This window comes from Ammospiza caudacuta, chromosome 5, assembly GCF_027887145.1.
Source record: "Ammospiza caudacuta isolate bAmmCau1 chromosome 5, bAmmCau1.pri, whole genome shotgun sequence".
Taxonomy (NCBI): domain Eukaryota; kingdom Metazoa; phylum Chordata; class Aves; order Passeriformes; family Passerellidae; genus Ammospiza; species Ammospiza caudacuta.
Window position 1 is genome coordinate 30,587,422 of NC_080597.1, and position 21,090 is coordinate 30,608,511.

General features: G+C 44.7%; 1 protein-coding gene across 1 annotated transcript in view; it reads left to right on the plus strand.

The window, feature by feature from the left end:
- GRIN2B (glutamate ionotropic receptor NMDA type subunit 2B) overlaps positions 1 to 21,090 on the plus strand; it is a 204,932-nt gene that overhangs the window by 111,678 nt on the left and 72,164 nt on the right. Inside the window, exon 4 of the mRNA XM_058805276.1 lies at positions 17,543 to 17,657. Within this exon, the coding sequence (XP_058661259.1) occupies positions 17,543 to 17,657 (115 nt within the window). The remainder of the gene's footprint in view (positions 1 to 17,542; positions 17,658 to 21,090) is intronic.

Below are 21,090 nucleotides of genomic sequence, written 5' to 3' on the forward strand. Positions count from 1 at the left end.
GATGGGAAAAGATTACATAAGCTGTCCCTCTTCTGAGTGGAGGGCTGTGCCAGGTCACCTGCAGAGGTCCTTTCTAACCTGAATTTCTATGTGACTCTTAAATCCTGTTTGCTGTAGTGACATTTTCATCCTGAGGTGTGTTTGTATTTGCTTGTCTCACAGTGCGTGGCATGGTGGGACTGGGCAGTATCTGGAATATTGTTGTCTAGGCACTGAAATCCAATCAAGTGTTTCTTCTTTCATGGCCTAAACAAATCTTACTTTGCAGGAGAGCAAAAAATGGCAATTTGAAGAGCTCATCTATAGAAGTGTTTTGCCAATCAAGGGCTACAATAACAAATAGGGTCAAAGCCTTTACAATTTCAGAGACCTAAATGAGGGCTTGCAGCTGGAAGTGGAACTGCAAAGCTGAAACTGGACCTAGATATGAATTTTGCAGTACAGTTTGCTTTTTTTTTTCTGTCAAAATGGCTCCCAAAATGGCAAATCTCTGTAGGCAGCACTAGGTCTTAGTCTTTCAACTACCCATTGTGGCACCTCAGCTTCTTCCTAGAAACTCATATTTCTCACATGGCTTTTCCCATGTCAAAATGAAATGAATTGAAGGGGGAATAATGGAAGCTTCAGTGTTCTTAATGATTTCATGTTCTCATTACAAGGCACTGTGATTAGCCACAAGAGCCTTGATTCTGGCTTTCTGTAAAGACTCTGAGAAGGATTTTCAGATATATCAAACAGTTTGAATTTTTTAGACATTAAGAAAGCAGGGTTAAGAAACTCTATTTTGAATGACTGGCTACTTGATGTACCATGGCAATTGACCCTCTGGAGGCTCTGCAAGCCTAAGCTTGCCTCTGATGTCCCTTCTCAGCTACCCCTGTCAGAACTGCTCCGGAAGGACTGAGTCTGGGATTGACAGATGACATTTGCAAGTTGAGAGGCCAGGGATGCTCAGAACATTATTCCAGGGCCCACTCCACTGAGCTGCGTCCCTGCACAACCTCATCTGTGTAAACTTCCTCTTTTTCAGTCGCTGACTACTGGTCTTGGCAGCAGTGTTTGTGCATGGGATTCAGGAGTCATGAGAGCCCTACCCCAGCTCTCAGCATTCTCCTTGACCCTTCCAGCAGACCCCAAAGAAACCTGTGGCTTTGCCACCCTCTCTCGAGCTGTTTTCTATCACCATTATCATATGTGGCTGTTTGGATGCCAGCTGAGGCAGCATGTTTTGGAGTGGGTCAGCCTCCCCTCTTTCACAGGAGCTATTGGAAGAGCTGACTGCAAACAGATTTTCACTGCCCCAATGTGGACTGATGTCAAACAGTGCCCAATGAGAGCTGACAAGCTGACAGACCCAATCCATCAGTGGAGGATGAGGGAGGGGGGAGAGAGCATCTCTTGTGCACGCCTTCAAGAGACACAGAGCAATTTCACAGATGGGCTGGCAAAGCTCTCGTAAGTGATACCAGTCCATATTTAATAGCCTGTCCATTTCCCTGGAGGCAGGTGCAGGTGAAAGGGGTACAGGGATAAAAGATTCAGTACCAGGCACAAAGTAGCCGATAGGAGTCTGGCTTCCAGGGGCAGGCTCCTGTTTGGTACTGCCACTGAGTTATTTTATTGGTAAATAACTGGGAGTGAGCTGGCTGGGAGCTCCTGCTGAGCTCACAACTAGAAGGTCTCTGAAATCAGACTTTGGACCACAAGAAATAAATCTGTCCCCTTTTGACCTGTGCATCCAATGTTGCAGAGTAATTGTAACAGTGAGTTCAAAAAGAAAATACTGGATATTGGTTCCTTTTATTGGTGCACAGTTAGTTGTTGTATGCATAGTGGGCTCTGGGCTGTGCACTGTCTTCAGCTTTGTCTGAGGCTAAGATATAGCTTTGCTGCCCTTTGGGTAGGCATCACAATGTTTTCTTGTCTAGTGGGAGCCCCCATGCCTTTCTCCTGCCCTTAGGGCACAGTACTTCGTCCAGGCTCCAAATCAGACCACATCTCACAAAACTGACCCAAGCTTGGACTCATCTGGGCCTGCTACCTTTCCCCAATAGCATCCCCTATGCTGACCTATAGAGTGATTCCCAACACCTTACTTCAAGATTTCAAAGCGGCCCAGCCCAAAAAGAAATTCTCTTTGTGAGGTCACCTGCTTGAAATTGGTCCCAAAAGAACAGACTTGCCAGGTATTGGAAAAAATGGCTCCCAATATTACCAGTTGGATTGTGCCTGGGCCAGTCTGACCCTCGCTGCTGGGCCAAAGGCAGCAACAGCCGTGTATCACCCCAGAGATACCTTGGCTTGCTGGTGGTTGCAGCTGGGCACTGAACAAGTCCAGGCTTGTTGGAACCCCGTTTACCTCAGGAGGAATAGCTTCAGGCGATGGTGAAGAGAAAAAGGAGGATTCTGCTGGAGGGTTTAATGTCCAGAGGTTTATTCCATGGTTACAGAGGTCTGAACGTGAGCAACTGCTCCAACAGAATCCGGCCGCATGCTCTGATCACCTTTTTAAGCTCAGGGACAGGGGAAGGGGAGGGAACAGATGAGCCACCCAACCAGGTGAGAGGGGCAGGGTCTCAGGGGGGGATGACACCTAGACAGGCCAATGACCCCTGGGCCTGAGGGGCATCCTTTGAACTTGACCAACCACACCACTCCTTGCTGGAATGTTAAACCTGATTGACAGCCCAGCAGGGGGCGAGGGGGGATGGGGAAGAGAGGTATTGGCACACCTGGGGAAGGAAGTTTACCACACACTGCAACAGCCAGGGACTTCTCAATACAGACCATAGAATCATAGAATGGTTTGTATTAAAAGGGATTGAAAAAAACATCTACTCCTCACCCATCTGCTATGAGCAGGGACACCTTCCATTAGACCAGGTTCTCAAAGCCCTATCCAGCCTGGCCTTGAACTATCCCTCCTTGTGCTGGGAACCCCAGAGCTGTATGCAGCACTGAAGGTGGGGTCTCAATACCCTCACCCTTCTGGCCACACTGCCTTTGATGTAGCCCTGGATATGGCTGGCTTTCTGTGCGGGAAATGCACATTGCCAGGTCATGTTGAGCTTCTTGTCAGATCTGAAAATCTGCACTGATTTGGATTTGATTTATTGGTTGTTTCACAATCAAAGTCCATGTGAAAACACTAATCCCATGCTGACTCTTTTCTGCATTGACTTGTTTACTGCTTAAGCCCATAACAGGTCATTTTTATAATTTCCTTTCTCTTCCTCCAAAATGTTGACTGGTTTTAGGTTCCAAGAACAGTTGATATAAGAGTTTGACCCTTTAGTGATTTTTCACTATTTTTCATCCTGATGCTGAGATTATGAAGGCATTATTGTGGTATATTTGCATCAGACACATAGGAGGTTATGAAGGTGAGAAAAGTCAGTCAGCTGTTCTTCCCTCATCAAGAAAGTTGAGAAAAAATCTGCCACTGTCCATGCTTATTTTCTTTATCCCATATAATGTGATTAGATAATCTTAGAGGTGGTCTGGAGGCCTGCGCTTGGGCTCCAATCTCAGTAATAAGCAGAGCAATGCGGATGAATCACTTGGTGGTCCAGCAGAGCTGTGATTGGGCTCAGAGCGCAGCGGCAAGGATTTTTTTCTTCTATTTGAGCATTGTCTGCTGGCTGGTTGCTTTATTTCATCAGTACAGATCATTTAGAGAGATAAATGATCAGAGCACAGAGAACTTCGGGATCCCCAGCTCTGAAATATATGTGTGAAGACCAAGCTGCTGTTGCAATAAAAGTTAAGCTGCTTCATTGGTGCTATACTGTCAGTAGTAATCCAAACACATAACTTAAAAACATACAAGCCAGGCCCTTTCTGTTTGGTCCGTGTCCTTTTCTGTGATGAGGTGGGAACTGGCATCTCCTTGCTTTATAACTGCCTGATTTGCAATCTCTCTTTCCCTCTTCCCCCACCCTCACAGCAGCCTGTCCTCATACTACTGATTCATTGTGCAATCAGATGGGTGATAACAGATGCTTCAGGAGAAGGGAATCTTCCTCCACAATTTGCTTAGCCAGTTGTGTGGTTGGAGTAGGAGTCAATTCCTTCCTGCCGTCTGCAGCCGTCTGCAGCCTGAAACGACTCATCCATCCCTTTCCATGCTAGGGGTGCAACTATAAATACTAGCAAGGGTTCCTAGAATTTGCCAGCCCTTTGAAAGTTCTTTCTCCAAACTCTGTCTTTGACCATTTCTTACAGCACCAAAAGGCATCTGACGAAATACAGTGTGCAAAAGGGTGTGAATGGTTGCTCATTTCACTGAGTTGCCTGCCGTCCAAGTGTGGCAGATGCGAGTTAGAAGCCAGAATTAACTTATTTTCACCGTGTACTTCATTTCCATTAACAGAATCTCCTCTAATTTTTGCTTGGCCACAATATTGTGACATCTGTCATGTAGGTTAGGACATGTGCTATACTGGGTGGGATAGACACAGTTGAAGGGGACCTGGCCTTGTGCAAATGTGAACCCAACAACAACTCTGCTTCTTTCCTTGGTAGCTAAGTTTGCAGGGAAGTAACATTTCCATCTTGATTTCAGTGATTAGGAGTGACATCCTCTTTCTACAGCCATCTGGGGTGTGAAAACAAATACATTTGCGTGGTCCAAATCGATCCAGAAAGGTGGAAAGAAAACCAAGGGCTATCAGAAAAATTATCCTGCTTTGCCTCACTGCTTTCCGCCTGCTCTCGTTGTTTTGTTTGCTGACTTGTATTTCCTCCCACTCTTCAGCTGGGCCAAATTTGACTCTGTCTGGTGGAGGCAAGGGCAGGAGCAGTGTCAAGGCAGTTGGGAAAGGGGGAGAGGAGTGGGGCTGGGGTTCTTGGGGTTGAGATAGCCTCAGGGCTGGCAAGGTGACTCCCCCAGCACCTCCCAGGCCCCACTCCAAGTCCATTTCTAGGATCCTGACTGACTTTGGCAGTTGGCTGCCGATGGAAGAGGGTTTCCATGGCAATGTACCAGTGCTGCTTGCTCCCTCCTCAGCACTCTGCCTCCCATTCCCTCCCTCTCCTCACCCCCCTCCCCAGCCCTCCTGTTTCTCAAGCCTGTTGCCATGGAAAAGTCATAATCCACAAAGAATTTCAGATCCCCCCACACCCATTGGGGTTTGGGTTTTTGGTTTGGTTTTTTTTTCATGTTAAAAGTTTGCTTTTCAGTTTAATGTGTGGGTAGGGAAAGCTGTATCTGCCTCTTTGAAACCTTGTGCCTTGGCAAGAGGGAGGTCTTTATCTTGGAATTGGAGGTCCTCCTGGAGGGAGGGTGGTATGAAGCTCTGCATGGGAGCTCCAGCTAATGGGCCCCCCATCAGGGTTATGGCCTTGGGAAGTGCTTACATGGCACTGGAGTTTATGACCAGTTTTTTTGAAGGGACTGTGTCATTTGGCATCTGAATCAATGATGTATAAGCACCCAAGACATGTTGGAGAAAAAGGAGGAGTGAGAGATTTCTGAAAGGTGCCTCCTCTTGAGGCTGCTTTTTCTGAAGTGGTTTTGGTGATTGCTGCCAATAGAAGAGGGTGCAGACAACTCATGCACTGCCACAATATGTGCATAGCAAGAGCTGTGGGAATGATACAGCCGAAGGTACTGAATGAGACCAGAACTAGAGCCACATTATTCCATTCCACCTGGTACTCAGGCTAATTTCCAAGCTTTCAGGGTATGTCCACATCTCTCAGGACTTGTGGATGAGATTTCTGGGTTATATTTTAGTTTGTTAGCTTCAGTACCAGTTAAAGGTGAAAATAGTTAAATTTCTGAGAGCTGGTTGAACTGGAGGGAGCTGTGGTATGGTAATAGATGTGGAGCTTGACCCTCTGATGCACTTTCCATGGAAATGTTCTGGTCTCACTCCTGGGACACTTGTTTCTATGTTCAGATTTCCCACCGTGGACACTGTGGCCTGGAATGCTGAAATGCTTGCTGGAAAGCTGTTTTCACTGTATTTCTAGGACCAAGGAGTCCTGTAAGTCTCCTGAGCAAAGAAATATTCTTGTCAGATTTCCTACTCTGACTTTCAGGAGGGAGAAGGAATAAGCTTCAGATAATATATCCCAAATTTGGACCTTGTACTTATTTCAGACCTCCTGAGAGTCTTTTATTGGATGCAATGTTAGTATCATGCCTGAGGCTTCTTTAAAGTGACCTTTTCTCAGAGAAGAAGCAGAGAAGTAATTCAAGATCAAATGCAACTCTAAAATAAAATGGCACATTTATTTCACTGGAGATGAAGCAACATGGGCTGAAGTTGACTCTTTTCTTGCTTCAGGACGCAATAACACTGAGGACGCCTGCTCTGTTTCATTTTTATATATATGACTAGGTTCAGGTGGTCTGCTGCAGTCTCCTTATCTACTCATCATGGTTACCTCTCCCCATTGTCTGTGTGTTCCAGGTTTGTGAGTCACTAGCTGCTCACCTGACCTCAGATGCTGAAGTAGTCACGGAATCTGGCCTGGACATGTGGAGTGTGGAGTGTAACACTGAGTCCTTTCAGACTGTTAGAAAAACTATTGGTTTACAAAACCATTAAGTCATAGTGCTAGGTCATTTTAGAGCCTCTTCTTTTTTTGGATTAATCCCTGGAAGGTGATGGATTTCCAACTGCCACACAGAAAGCAAAAAGCCTGATCTCTCAGCGATGCTTGCAAAAAGCCTGATCTGTCAGCAGAACTCTACCTTATTCCTTGGCAATATGCCTTTACTCTGTTCTAGACAGACATAATTTCTTCAGTTCCATGTCCTAGGTTGTTTGTCTACTTCCATTTTCAACCTCTTCTCCAACACTGCTGAGGAGGAAGCCTGAGAAGTTGCAGCAGCGTGTTGGGCACCTATTAGGTGGACCCCATCTCTGTGTTTCACAGAGGCTTCTGAACACTTAGCAGCAATTATAAAAATTACTCAACCACTACCAATCTGGTCTAGGAGTTGAATTATTGACCAGAATGCAGTATTTCCCTTCTTTTTGCACCTGTCAGACCTCAGGGAGGAATCCCAAAAGATTTTCCAGAACACTATATGAGAATGTAGAGAATATCAGCAAACCAGTCACCCTCCTTGTGCTTAACAAGACCTTGTGTAGCCCCAGATCTCTCTCTCTCTTTTACCAAAAGGAAGAGAGAGAGAGGCATGTAAGTTGATTTAACAGAGCCTGGACTACAAGCTACATCACAAAACACTCTCCAAAGTTAATAATACAAGGCACAAGTCGGATATGATATAAATGATGTAAATGTGTGAACTCTGAGTAGGACTTTGGCAGTGTTCCCAGCCGTGTTCAAAATGTACCCATGATATTTCTATCTCCCATATTGGGAACCCACTAGAGACAGGCATAAAAGACTTAGGTTGGGTTTATTATCCATATTTATCATTCATTTCAGAATAGCATCTTCCTCCCACACTGATCCATCCTCACGGCACTACATATGCACCCAGCTCAAAGCAGGATTCTTCACACCCTGGCTTTTGGGGCAAGAGTTGAGAATGGTGAGATAGGCTTGAAGTGTGTGTTGGGAAACCCAAAATAGATGGTGCAAGGGAATATGGACTCTGTAGCTACACAGGTGGAATTAACAGAAGCAGTTTGCAAGCTGTCAGGACATGGGACTTTGGGACAGAAAGGAAGCATGTCGGAGTGTAGGAAACCATGTGAAAAACTGGAAGGAACTTCTTGGTATTTATCTCTCTTTTCTATTTTCCCAGTGTTTGAAAAAGGGATGCTGTCAGTGAAAGAAGAGCACAGAGGTGTTATTGCTGTGACTGGAGTGGGTATAAGAAAAGGCTGGGGGCTGAGGATTTGCAGGGTAATTTTGGACTTGGGACCTGGGGTCCAGGGAGCACCCAAGTGGGGACATGTTGACTTTTAGAGCCTTGTTGTCACAGTCAGAGCAGAGAAAGTACCACCTGTGCAGTTGAGCTGGCTGCAGTGAAGGCAGCAGTGTCTGTGTTGGAAGTGCTGATGGAAGTGGTGGATGCCAGCAGAGAGCCAAAGGGAAGCATGGCAGACATGGCAGATTGGGTGGAGAAGCAGCCACACAAGGAAAGGGCTGATGGTGAGGAGGCTACTAATTGCACCAAGCGTTGTTGGAGTGCTAATTACAAGTGAGGACAAGGATGACTAATTACAGACAGGATTGTGAAGAGGAAGAGGAGGCAGGCTCAAGGAGGAGTGGTGAGGTCTGTGATTATGGCACTTTGTAATGAAGAAGATGCTGATCAGTGCGTGACTACAAGGGTTTGAGCTCTGGTATTAGCCAAAGCTGTGTTCTTCACATGTGCCAGCTTGTGGCTTTCTTGCTTCTCCTTCTGTCTTACTTTCATTTTATTTGATTTGCTACTGCAGCATTTTCCTTCTTTGCATGTAGTGTGGATAGAAATGCGTTAAGGCTTTCATGTAGAATAAAAAAGGGAATGAAGAAATCTTAATTTGGACACTATCCCACTGGTGATGTATCCTGTGCCCCTTGTCACACAAATGCTAGCTGGGAGGCCTTCTTGAAAGAAAGAGGTTTACCTAATGATATAGGGGAAAAAAAATCACAGGAAAGCTTAAAGGAAACAGGGAAAATAAAAAAAATGAACGCTAATAGTTCTGAGACTTTCCTCAGCCCAAGGAAGGGTTAATGCTTTAAATGCAATGTAATTTCAGCGGCAGTAAAGAACATGTTTCCATGGAAACATCAACCCACAGAGGGAGAGAAAGAGGGAGAAAGGAGAGGGAACAGCAGCAGAGGGAGAATGGCTCCTCTGGTGAAGGAAGAGCAACCTCCAGACCCTCCCTTCCTAGTTACAGACAGGAGTGATTTTTTGTTTATTTTTTGAATCGATTTCCCCTTGGAAATGTTATAGGGAAGAAAGTGATAGGGTGCCAGCTTGGCCAAACTGCTACAGACCCAAGAAAATCCAGTCACACTTTTTGGAGCAAGCCTCCTTGCAGGCGTGACTCTACTCCTGCCAACACTGTGAGTTCATTGCCCCTTACAAATGTGTGAATGCCTCCAACACTTGATAAACTTGAATAACCCCTAAATCACTAGTGGTTTCTCCTTGGGTCAAAAAAGTTGAGCTAGTTTGCTTTTTCTGAGAATATAATAAAAGGATTTATTTCAGTCTCCAGCTGGTTTAGCCTTGCCTGGCTTCTGTCAGTGAGATGGATCTTTCTGGCAGATTTGAGTGGTTTTCCACAAGCAAAAATGTTCTGAAAGCTCTATAGGAAAGCTGACATGTTCACCTGTTTGCTGGTCTTGACTCGCAGGACAGAAACTGGAATGAACTCTGGGTGAATAGCGAGACGCCCTGATGGCTGGCTGCACACCAGCATGCCAGCCACCTTCAGGAGACCAAAGAGGTCCCTGACTTGCACAGCTGCTCGGCCAGAGTTTTTAAGCCGTGGTCCACAGCCGTGTGAGATTCCAAGGGGATGTACAAAAATTATTAAGAAAAGTAAGGCTGCTGTCAGCGGGATTAAATTCACTGCATAGGGACAATAGTTCAACTGGAATATTTTTTTACAGCCTTTCAAATTGACAGAGCTTGAAAGACATCATCCTGGGTGAAAAATCACTGAAGAGCCTCATTTGACTTCTGGTCTGTGACTGCTTCTCCTATCAATGATTGTATGACTATGCCTTAAGACAGATAAACAGGACATCTCCTAACCTTTCAGTATTTGTTTTATTCTAGTGGTATGGCTTTCATCAGCGACCCATTGTTGGTGCCAAGACATAATTATGACCCATTGTCGGCTGTTCTGACAAATGTAATTTTCCATGATTTTACTGCCCCATGTAAGCTGTGAATATGAAAGAAATACCTTGAAAGCTATTTTTGCTTTGGAGAAAAGTGATATGTTATCTGTACCTAATGAATAAGGAAGGATGTAAAGGTGTAGCAATAAAAAAATAATACTTTAAAAAAGTAATTGGCAGGAATTTAATAACTCTGTAAAGCTTTCCAGCTTGATCCAATTTTGGACTGAACATTTAGTTTTTATTTTATGCAGTGACTGTAACAATTTTGACCTTAAAGCTAATTTTCTATTAGCTATTTTCTGTTACTTAAAGGTTTGGTGAGTCAGTTCAGAAGTATATTTGTTTTTATCAAAGCTTTTCTGGCTAAAAAAGCCTTTCTGAGAATAGGCTGATATCCTATGACATTTATAGATAGTTTCAGCTTTAACAGACTATGCTCTTAGTGTTCCCTTAGAACACTTTTCCTTATTTCTGTCTTATTTCCAGTGGGGCCAGAAGATGTAGAGGTATATTCCCTAGCTACTTAGGACTGTGTTGTTTTCCCAGGGGAAAAAAAAGGAGAAAAAAATAGATAAATTTAGAAGAAATCAGAATTTGTAAATCAAGTATTTGGGGTTTAAAAGGGAATATTTTGACATGGAAATCCTATATGCTGTCTCTTGTGATTAGGAGCATGGGCATTTTGTATTCCTATTTCTCCTTCACAAAACTTGAACTAAATATTCAGTGATATTCCTTCGCCTGTTGAGGTGATGCTGTTCCTTGTAGGATTCTTTCCATGTGGCACATCACAGATGCATTTTAACTGGGACTCTTTTCCACAGAAGAAAGGGTGGAAGGTGTCACACAACAGACCAGACTGTGTGGGAGCATGATGATACCGGAAGCTTCATCTTCTGTCCAAAATTACTACAGTTTTCAGATCTTATGTTTCTGTTTCTTTCTAACAAAATGTTGACCTCTTCATGAGAAAATGTTGTGGCCACATTCTTATCCCATTTAAAAACTGGTTTTGCCAGATAATTTTTCATGGCCCTGGCATTTGTGAAAATAGGTTAGTCAGGATGTCTGTGAAAAAAAATTGGTTTTGGTTGAAATTTCAAGATATTGCCGTGACCAGTATAGCACACAGGGCAAAATCAAGATTTATCTTGCTCTTCTTCCCATGAACAGGTTACCTCATCCTGTTGTATATTGTGTGTGACTTTATCCTACAAGTCACAAGCAGTCTGGCTTTGGGACTGTCAGCAGCACCCTGGCAGGGGGAGTGTGAAATGCCACGAGGCCTAAATGGCCCCTCTTTCCCCATTAATTACTGCATAGGATGATAAACAAATGGGAGATCAGGTCCTGGATGACTGTATGTAGGCAGAGGAAAAATGTATTGTGAAAACTGTGAAGCTCACACCAGCAGCCTTCCGCCCAGGTGTCATTGCTGTCCTGTCAGCCCCAGGTTGGAACCCGTGTTCCCTTTGGAGGGGTAATTCAGTGACTCCCCCACCCTGTCTGCTTCCTGATGGATACCTGTCTGTGAGGCAGAGCCCTGTGGGGCAATGATAAGTTTCCCCTTACGTTCTCAGGAGGGAGACTGGGGGCTGCACACACTGTGGAAAGTGAGCTTTGCTTCTCATTCTCAGGAATGGTCCCATCTCATTAGGATCAAGCAAAGCGTGTAGGAAAGCAGCCCTGCCATTGCTGTGGCTCCCTGCATCCTCCAAGGATAGATATATCCTCAGTCCCCAGGAGCTGTCATCTCAGAGTCTTTGTGAAATGACAAATTTGTGGTAGATAAATAGAAGAAATGGGAAACAAAGTGGAAGCACAATTTTTTTTTTAGATTAAGAGAGGGATTGATGTAAAAGATTCATCCTTCCACTGTACAAAGGAGCTTTCACTTGGAAGTCTCGGCACACATACACATTGTTGTCAAAGCAACTTTGCTAAAAATGTTGGAGAAAGGATAGTTCAGTAGAAATTTGTCTTCCACCAGAAATGGTTATTTCAGAGGTCAGGATCAAACACCAAGAAAATTAATCTTCCTAGAGGTGAGGGGCCAGTTTCAGTGGATTGACCAGTATCACTCCATTGATGTCAGATGAATATCACTGATTTATTGCAGCCCAGTAGCTGCCCTCTTGTCTTCTAAAAAGGTGTGGACAGCAGAGACAAACCAAATTAATCTCTTACATCTCTGTTATCTTCTAGCCTGAGGCATATTTCCTAATCTAGATGATCTCTGAATCTTTTTGCTTAATGAAAACAATCTTGAGCTCTAGGCATTTCTCTAAGGCTACTGGTCAGACTGATTCCCAGAAGTAATTTAGGTTGTAGTCTGGGCAGATCTTCTGGTGCAGGATGCCTGTACAATTTGGAATTTGGTAGCATTCTTTTCTACTCTTTCTTTCTTACAGTGCATCTCCCCATATGCAGTAGTACCACTGACAGTGAAAGAGAAAGAAATAAATGCAGAAGAGTGAAATATCATTCCCTTAAGATTTAATTTTCCTAGTCAATGGTTGCTTCTGTTTTTTTTTTTCTAATTTGTTTTGGTTTTGTTCTTCATAATAGCCTCTTGTTACATAAAATCAGCTGCACTCATGCCCTTTGCATGGAATCCTTTTGCTGTAAATTGTACCTGACACCAGACAGATGTTACACAGATACAGCCAGATGTGCCCACCTTTCACAATTCTGTGAGCCACTGACAGCGCAGCCGTGTGAGGGACAGTGCAGGGCAGTGAGCAATGAGAGAACCTCTGAAAGGCTCAGCCAGGATCAGGATTTTCAGAACAGATTCCATGGTGAAATTTGATCAAAGGCCCAGGCAAAGCCTGTTTTTGCCTTCTTTTGGGGTGAACAATTGGGTTTGATATCCTGTGGAGCCTGTCTTACCTCAGGAGAACTCATCCATGCACAGCCGGGTCTGGACGGCTCTGGTGTCTGAGTTGGCTGTGCTCTGAGGCACAGTCAGCCCTGGAAATTTTGAACAATGGTGTAGAGAAATAATATCTGTATTATTTTAAGCCTTCCATGGGTTTGGAGAATGGAGGTGTAAATCAGAAGCAAAAGGGATCAGTTGTGGTTTTCTCATTAAAAAAGTCAACACTACTTCAGTCACTCTGATGAAGGCATTAACAGCGTAGTTAGTGCTGGTTAAGTCTTTGATCTGTCAATCACTTGCCCCTTGAAGGTGAGAATTCCCATTTGTAGATCAATATACCGGTCCTAGACTCCCTTTCCCCTGTCATTTGAGTCCGCCTATCTTTTTGTCTGTCCATCCTTGTTCAGGGGCAGGCGTGAGGGATGGGCAGGACCCTGCTGCAGGGCTGGATTGATGTTCTCTGCCTTGGTTGTTTGCATCAGGCAAGGCTGGGTTGGTCTTGCTGGTGCTGAGAGAGGGAATGTGGTTTGGAGCAGTGGGCACTTCTACTAAAATGCAGTAACATGCTTTTGCTTTTTTGCTCCTTCCTGGTTGTGAAGTGGGTCTGTTTCCTGATACCTCAGACTAGTGAATTTTTAACACTGTCTCTAGGGGGAAAAAAGGCTATTTCACCATGCAGATTCTGTGGAGTAAAGGCCTTTCATTGCTTTCATCTCACTGCTGTTATGATTGGCCTCAGTGTTTCCCCCATTACAGTGAGATTCCAGACAGGATGATGGTGGTGTGCACTGCTATCCCTTTATCCTGCATCACATTCCACCTGCCTTTTACCCTGCAAAGGTAAAAGGTATCCCACAGATTTTCCTTCCCCACCCTCCACCTACACCTTGTTTTTTCCTCATGTGCTGGGCTGCAGAGATGACTCCCCAGTGCTGACTGTGGAGAGGCTGTTTTATTTATATGGTCTGTCTTATTCAGGGAAGCGATCGATGGAAGGATAATCACGCCATTTCAGACAGACTGCTTGTCTCACTGAAGCATAACCAGCACTGACAGGACGCAGGGGAGGGTGTGTGTTTGTGTGTGCTGCACACATGTGAGGCAGGGAATGTGACAGTGAACCGATGCAATGTCCAAATTTGCCCCTCCAGTCAGCAGGCTTAGGAGGAGCTGATTCCAGGCAAGGCACTGGAGGCAGAAGTAGGAGTGGCAAGTGCTGATTTCAACACCTGTCTCTGGGGCAGAGAAAATCTGGTTAGCAGTCTTTCTGTGTTCCCTCAAGCCCCCTGTGCCCACCATCTGCCCCCTCAGGCTTTCTCCATCACGGCTGAAACCATTTAAAATGCCATCATCTCTCTGCTGGTCCTAAATTGGCCATCTGATGTGGTTTTAATGCTCTATTAGCTATGCTTAAAACACTCTCCTTTAACTTGCAGGGCTGACAGATTTATGTCCAGGATGGGTGATGTTACCTCAGAGCCCAGCATGGGGCTTAGGTCCCCCTGGGTCTAATTTGCTTTGTGCCCAAGGGCATGTCCCTTTGCTCCTGCCTGCTTTCCATACCACAGGGCTCACGGGGTCAGCCTGTTTCCACAGGCTGTGGATGTTTTGCTCTCACCCGTCTGAGTTTGGGCATTGCATCCGCTGCATTGCCATTGGGCTGGCAAAGGGCTCAACCCTTCTCTGCTTGCATCAAGTAATTCCAGAAGCTGCCACATAAGCAAAATCCTTTGCTGAAAGGTGATTCTAGCAAATTAAATTAAATTGCATGTGTCAGCCCCCACCATGCCCCCTTTCTCTTTCTTAGAGTGCCAAACATGCAGGGATTAAAATTTTTACAGGCACGATTTCCTCCTGGTTTATGTCCCCTGCATGCACAACCTGCTTGCCCTCATGTTGTGGCCCTGTTACATCTGGTGGCTCAGCTCAGACATGTCAGGGAGGCTCTCAGCCCCCTGCCTGCCTGCTTAGGGACTGGAGTGTGTGTAGTCTGCAGGGAGGAACCAGATGCCCCTGGCCAGAGCAGGCAGCAGTGGTGCTGATGTAGCAGAGCAGCAGTGCTGCTTGGGGAGGACTACTGCTGCAGTAATGGTGGAGGGCAGAGTCACTTGAGTGTGGCTGCCTTGCAGCATGCTGCTGACTCGGCCTGCCTGGGAGTCCTTCAAGCCCTGATGCTTTGTCACACAGGCTCAGTGCAGGCAGGCAAGCCCTGCAGCTCCCTGAGAGCTGCTCTCGCCCTGCATGCCTGCCTTAGCTGGCAGCATAGGTACAGGAGAGCAGGGAAAGCTGGGGGGGATGCCACTTCTTCTGCACTTCTCCTGCAAACTTTTGTAAACATATTGCTAATGGGTTGGAGAGAAAACACTCTGAAGAGTTATATTGCCAAATTTGGAGACTAATTTCAGTCATTAAGGTGTGAAGCAAGGGATTTTAGTGCTGCTTTAAGTGTAAATCTCAAGGCAGCTCCAAGGATTGAAGTCGTTGATGATCCCGCCTTGATTATTATTAGAGGTTCTAATCTTTCCAGTGAAAATGAGCATAAATGACATCCTCTTGTCTCATATCTGTTGCTGATTTCTGTGAACTCTTCTTGTCAAGCTGTGCTAGGGAGATTCCTGTAGTGGAATCGTTCTTGGGTGTAAGAAGAAAGAGGACTGAGAACGGTTTAATATTGGTGTTTGTTTAATTAGATGTTGGCATAGCTTACTAATTACTGACATATAAAGCTGCAACTCCCATCAGGCTAATGGTATCCTCACCTTCTTGCAGCCTTTCTCTGTCTTTACTCTGGTGGCCAGTGCAGAGGAGTCATGAAGTTGTAGTCTTGGTCCACTGGAAGATCCCTCCCACCACCATCAGAGCCTTAATTAGTTCTTGTAGGGTGCACATACCTGGCAATGATCCGTGCCTGGCATTCCTGAATACCAGCACAATTCACACAGCTGAGGGAGAAAAAAAAAGTCAGAAAAGGAGCATGTGTGGTCCTGACATGGAATGTTTCATGTTTTATGCATAAATCTTATCTTGTGGCTAAGATTTTCCAGGTGGACGATGTTTTGGGGTTCAGTCAATGTTTGCGTTCCAAGTGGCTTTGGTTTTTGGAAAATAACCCATAGTCTGCCTTTGAAAATTGTCCTGTTGCAGATGTTTCATGCTGGGCTCCCTTATGGCCATGTTTCCAATGCTGAACACGTCCCTTGAAGGTCATAACATGGAGCAAGTGTGGAATTTCCTTTAGAAATAAACATAATTGCTGATTGCACTTGGCAATGGGGAGTGAATAGATGAGTTTGGTTGATTAATGGAGTTAAAACAAAAAAGTTTGAAAAAGGAAGAAACTAAAATTAAAAAAAAAAAACCTGCCTTTTTCATTTGTTTGAAGAAGTTTCCCTGATACAATGATTTCATTAGATTCACAGGGAGGTCTCTTTGTGCAGATAGTAGGAAAGCATGAACCCACTGAAAGAAGAGTTTTTTCCCCTCTTATTTATTTTCTTGAAATTGGTTCAAATTGAGTTCATAAGGGACAAATTGAAGCTGAATATTAGGAAATGTTTCCTGATGTCACAGTGTAATAGAATAGAAAACCTCTCATGTCTGTAATAGAAATGTTGCTTGTGTAATTTATAGAACTGTGCAAAGCAGGGGAGTGCAGAGTCCAGGGGCCAGCCCTGCAGGCAGCTTGGTCACCTCTGCCTCTCACGGTGATGTGATGCTACTGGTGCCAGAGCAGATTTACAAAGGTAAAATCTACTTCATGCAACAGGATTGTGAATTGAAGTGAAATATATGAACAGGGTAAACTGTCAGAGTGCCATGGTGATGTCATATAAACCACTGAACTGTGAAATGTGTATTTACCTCCTCTTCCCTACAGTGTATTTCTAGATGGTCTGACAGTTAAGAAAACAATAGACCTGATTCTTATTTACAGCAACACCCCTTTAACATGCTCTTAATGTGCAGCAAGGCCTTGAAATGAGTGTAGCTGTAATCTCAGTCCACTTAAAGGCCTTCCCTATTGCCAGAGCTGGGTAAGGAGGCTTTAGGATAAATGAGATTGAAGCCTGGACTGTTTAACTGTCCATTTGTACAGCTGACATGAAATGCCCCAACAGGGAGTGCCTTCTGCAGGAGTGATGGGGCCTTTCCAGACAGAGAGAATTGCTGATGTTGGCTGCAGGGCTGATCACCCTTTAACTTGATTTTACTGGGTGTAAGGCTGGACTCTGTCCCTAGGAAAAAAGACTTTCACTGGGCTCTTTCAACATCCTTATCCCTATTCCTAAGCTCCTTCACAGGATCACTCTGGGCCCCATGAGGTGTGCTGGCTCTGATAGGGATGGAGCTTCTTGCAGGTGTGCTGCTCCTTGCTCTGGTCTCCACTGCTTCCCGAGTCATTGCCTCAGTATTTGGGCTGGGGGGAGGCTGTCCCCACCGCTTCACCTGTTGCCCATCACTGTCCTCAAGTGGCATGCAAAATCCCCTTTGGAGAGTGAGTGAAGTGTAGGCTGTGCAGTGTGTTTGCACAGCTGACTGCTAAGGATCCCTCTGCCCTTTGAGGCAAGGGAAAACCAGGGACTGTGGGCTTGACTTTTGTGTGTGTGACTTTTAGACATGTTTTTAGGAATTCATTGAGAGCCAACGCAGTACATCAGTTCCCTATCCCAGTCACAAAATGGGGCCAATTTCCCTGCCTTACCTGATTGTCCCGATTTCTGGACTAATTGTCCTGTTTTTCTAACTCCCTTCCTCTAAGGTTTTCCATTGTTTTGCACTGGGCTTCTACCCTCCTGATGTGAGCTGAAGAGGGGAGGCAGGGTCTCGTTTTGGGTTTGGTTTCCAAGCGCTAATGTTCTCCTTTCTCTCTTCTCTCTCCCACAGGTACCTGATCAATGTCACCTTTGAAGGCAGGAATTTGTCGTTCAGTGAGGATGGATACCAGATGCATCCCAAGCTGGTCATCATCCTTTTGACCAAGGAGAGGAAGTGGGAGAGGGTAGGATATGTTTGATTATTCTCCATCTGTGTCAGGGAAGAAGAAGGGGGAAGGCTCCAGGCAAATAATCCTCCCCACCTTTCTGTACTTCTTGTCAAGGGCTGGCAATCTGCTTCTTGTATCCTGGACCACTGGTATCTCCACTGCCCAGGCTGCTGTCTTCTCCATGCAGGATGCCATTACAGTCTTCCATTAGCATGCATAAAAAATTCATCAGCTTCCTTTCTGTAATCTCTGAACGTAGGTTTTCCAGCCTTTCAGAGAAGATACCTCCTCTGTGCCATGAGTTTCAATGGCTGAGACAGAAAATATTTCTCTGTATGGTTTGGTGGCAGTGAAGTTCTGTACATTAAGTGACTGTGATTGAGCTACAGCCACACTTAGTAATTTGTGCCAGTATTAACTGTGCTCGATGTATCTGGCCAGTGTCCCTTGCAATGGGATGGTGCATTAAGTGGGATGGTGAACGTGAGATCATATTGAGTTGTTCAAAGATCCAGATTTGCATATTTGGGAATAATTTGCATGTAACCCAAAGAACCATTTTAGAAATGGTGTGAATTTCTGAGTTAGTGGGAAGTTTTGGTTCATTTCACCTCCCACGTAAATGTCAGTGGTCCAGGTTCTGAACAAGTATTCCCAAAGGGTTTCTGTTGAAGCAGAGGGGGTAGTTTAAGGGCTAAGAAAATGAGATATAAAAAAAGTTTTGGGTGTGAGAAAAGAGCAAAGGAAGGAGAATTCATCAGAATGGTCGATAGATATGAAGCAGGTCTGTATATAATCATGTGTATGGCTTAGAAAAATGCCCCTTTGTCCCACTGTGCACAAAAAACTTTTTCTCCTTGCCTGCTTGTTCTTTGTATGGACTTGCAAGTGACTTACTTGGTGAAAGTGAGGAAGAAATTAATGGGGAAATGAGAATGAAATGGGAGCTGTCAAGAGAGTGCTAAGTGAATGAGACAGAAGAGCAATGACATTGGTGCCTGGCAGTCACTAGGGTCTCCCAGTACTTGCAGGAATTTGCCAAGAAGGTGAAAGCCCTCAGCTTGTGCCTGGTTTCCAGGATGACCTGTCTACCTCATGGTCTTGGCACTGTTCAGACCAGAGGAGGGTGTGTGTTCTGGGACAGACAGAAGAGGTCTCAGTGGGCCAGGAGTGTGAGGAAACAAAGGGCATGGCATAGCATGTGTGGGCAGCTCTTGGCCATAGCTGAATGCAGGCTGTCCAGATACTGCACAGGGTGTGCACATGCAAAGCTCAGGCTGTAGAGCTCACATCAGGCTTGGTCTGTCACTCAACTTCATTTAAGCTTACCAGCAAAAGTCCAGGAGGATTTGTTCCTAGCTGGCACCACATTTGTTCTCATGGGGGAAAATTCCATCATCAGAGAAGGAAAATGAAGCAGCAGCAGCTTGAATCCTCCTAGGGGTTATTAGCAGGCCTGGCTGTGGGAATCTGTTGCTGGAATGCTTTGCAGTCTCTGGGGAGGCACAGCTAAATACAGTCCTGTTTTTATCTTGCCTGTCACATGCTTCCCATGTCACACCCTCAGTGAAGGCTTGGTGGCTTCTGTCAGTGGTAAGAAGGGTTGTTCACTCTCTGGGAGTGAATTTGTGGTCTCTCAGTTGAACCAGACAATTAGTAGAAGGGTTATCAAGAGTGTTTGGGTTAGATCTGTGACCTTCTTGAGCCCTGCTCTCTGTGAGGACTACTTGGCATCCATTAAACCAAAACAGTCCTTAACTTCATAGGAGCTGGGGCTGGACTGAAATGAGGCTATGATGAGCTGTGGTATTAGTGGTAAGAAAAACACATAGTGCTTCCTGGGCACAAATGTTTTATCTTGAAATGGATGTCTTCCTCAGGGAGGATCAGATTATTATAATCAAACTCTGAACTGGTTGAATTTTGTGCTGGCAGGCTCTTTCTGGAAGACACTGAAGTAATCTCCAGCATGTTCTGATCACAGGTACAACCTTTCATGCCTGGAACCTCATGCTCTTTTTCTTAATTTTTTTTTCCATTCAGCAGAAATTCAAACATAAAAATAAAAATGTGAAGCAGAGATCTTTGCGACAATGATCATAGTTCTGTTTCATGTTTGCAAAGAGTCAAGCAACACAAACTGTTGGCCCTTAACAGCAGCTTCCAGGCAATGCCACAATACAAGAAATTATTAATATATTTTTAGCCCATAATTCCAATACCTTTATAGTGCTTTGGAACATTACCCAAATTCTCACTAATTTTATGTAAAGAGCAAGGTGCTTCATCCTGGGAACTTTTTGGCAAACAGGCAGTAGGAGACATGAGATGAGAGGCTGAGTGGGAAACACTGATTTGGTCCAGTTGCATTCACTGTAGCTCAGTCTTTAACTACACACTTATCTATAATCAGATGCTGTGCCTGGAAGGAACATCAAGAGGTCAACTAGTCCCTCCCTGTGCCCCAAGAGAGGGTTTAACTAGACTGAAATTATTCCTGACAGATGCTTGTCTCACCTGTTCTGAGAGACCTTCAGTGCTGCAGATCCCATGAAATCCCAAGTCAATCTCTTCTATGACTTCTTTCTCCTTACCCTGCTAAGTTTTCCTAATGTCTAACCTAGATTTCCCTGGCTGTAATTTAAGCCCATGAATACTTCGTGTCTGCCTAATGGACATAGGGAATTGTTTATTCTCTACCACTTCTTATTGTCCCCATGTGGGTTTGAAGTCTTCTATCATGTTGTCTCCCAGTCACCTCTGGTGTAGGTTAAACAAGAATTTGTTCGGTCCCTCTTGGTAGGTCATGTTTCCTAGTCTTCTGATAATTTCTGTTAGTCTCCTCTGGATTTAGTAACACAGCTTGCAGCTCTGTACAGCTTGGCATCTTTGATTCTTGAAAGATGGCAAATGGATTTTGAGGGTATGTCTCATGGAGTATATATAAAAAGATGTGTTTTAAAATAGGTGTGAAGTCTTCCATTTTCTGAGCAGCAAAGATCCAGACAGTGACTGAACTGTTTCAGGATTTCAGGGTCTGTGAAATCTTTTGCAATTTTGATTTTTTTTCCCAATAAATATCTTCACAACCTCACCAGTTATTTCAGAACAGGAATTAATTTTCCAGAGGAGCTGCAGCTGCCCCCAGACTATGATGATGATGATGATGATGATGATGATGATGATGATGATGATGATAAATCTCCTCATGAGTGCTTCATAGAAACTGAAGCCTTGTAGGGCTGACAGTCATGAAAGAGCAAGGAGAAAACCCACTTTCTGCAAGGGGGCAGTAACTTGGGCTCTCCTGCTTGTCTTAACCATGAGTAATGGTTCATCATGGTAAGCAAATGTGCTGAATTTCATTCACTTCTCTGTACTCTGCTCCTTGGGGGCAGAACGCTGCATGCCTTTCCACACTACCTGTTCATCAGCAGGTTAGTGAAGC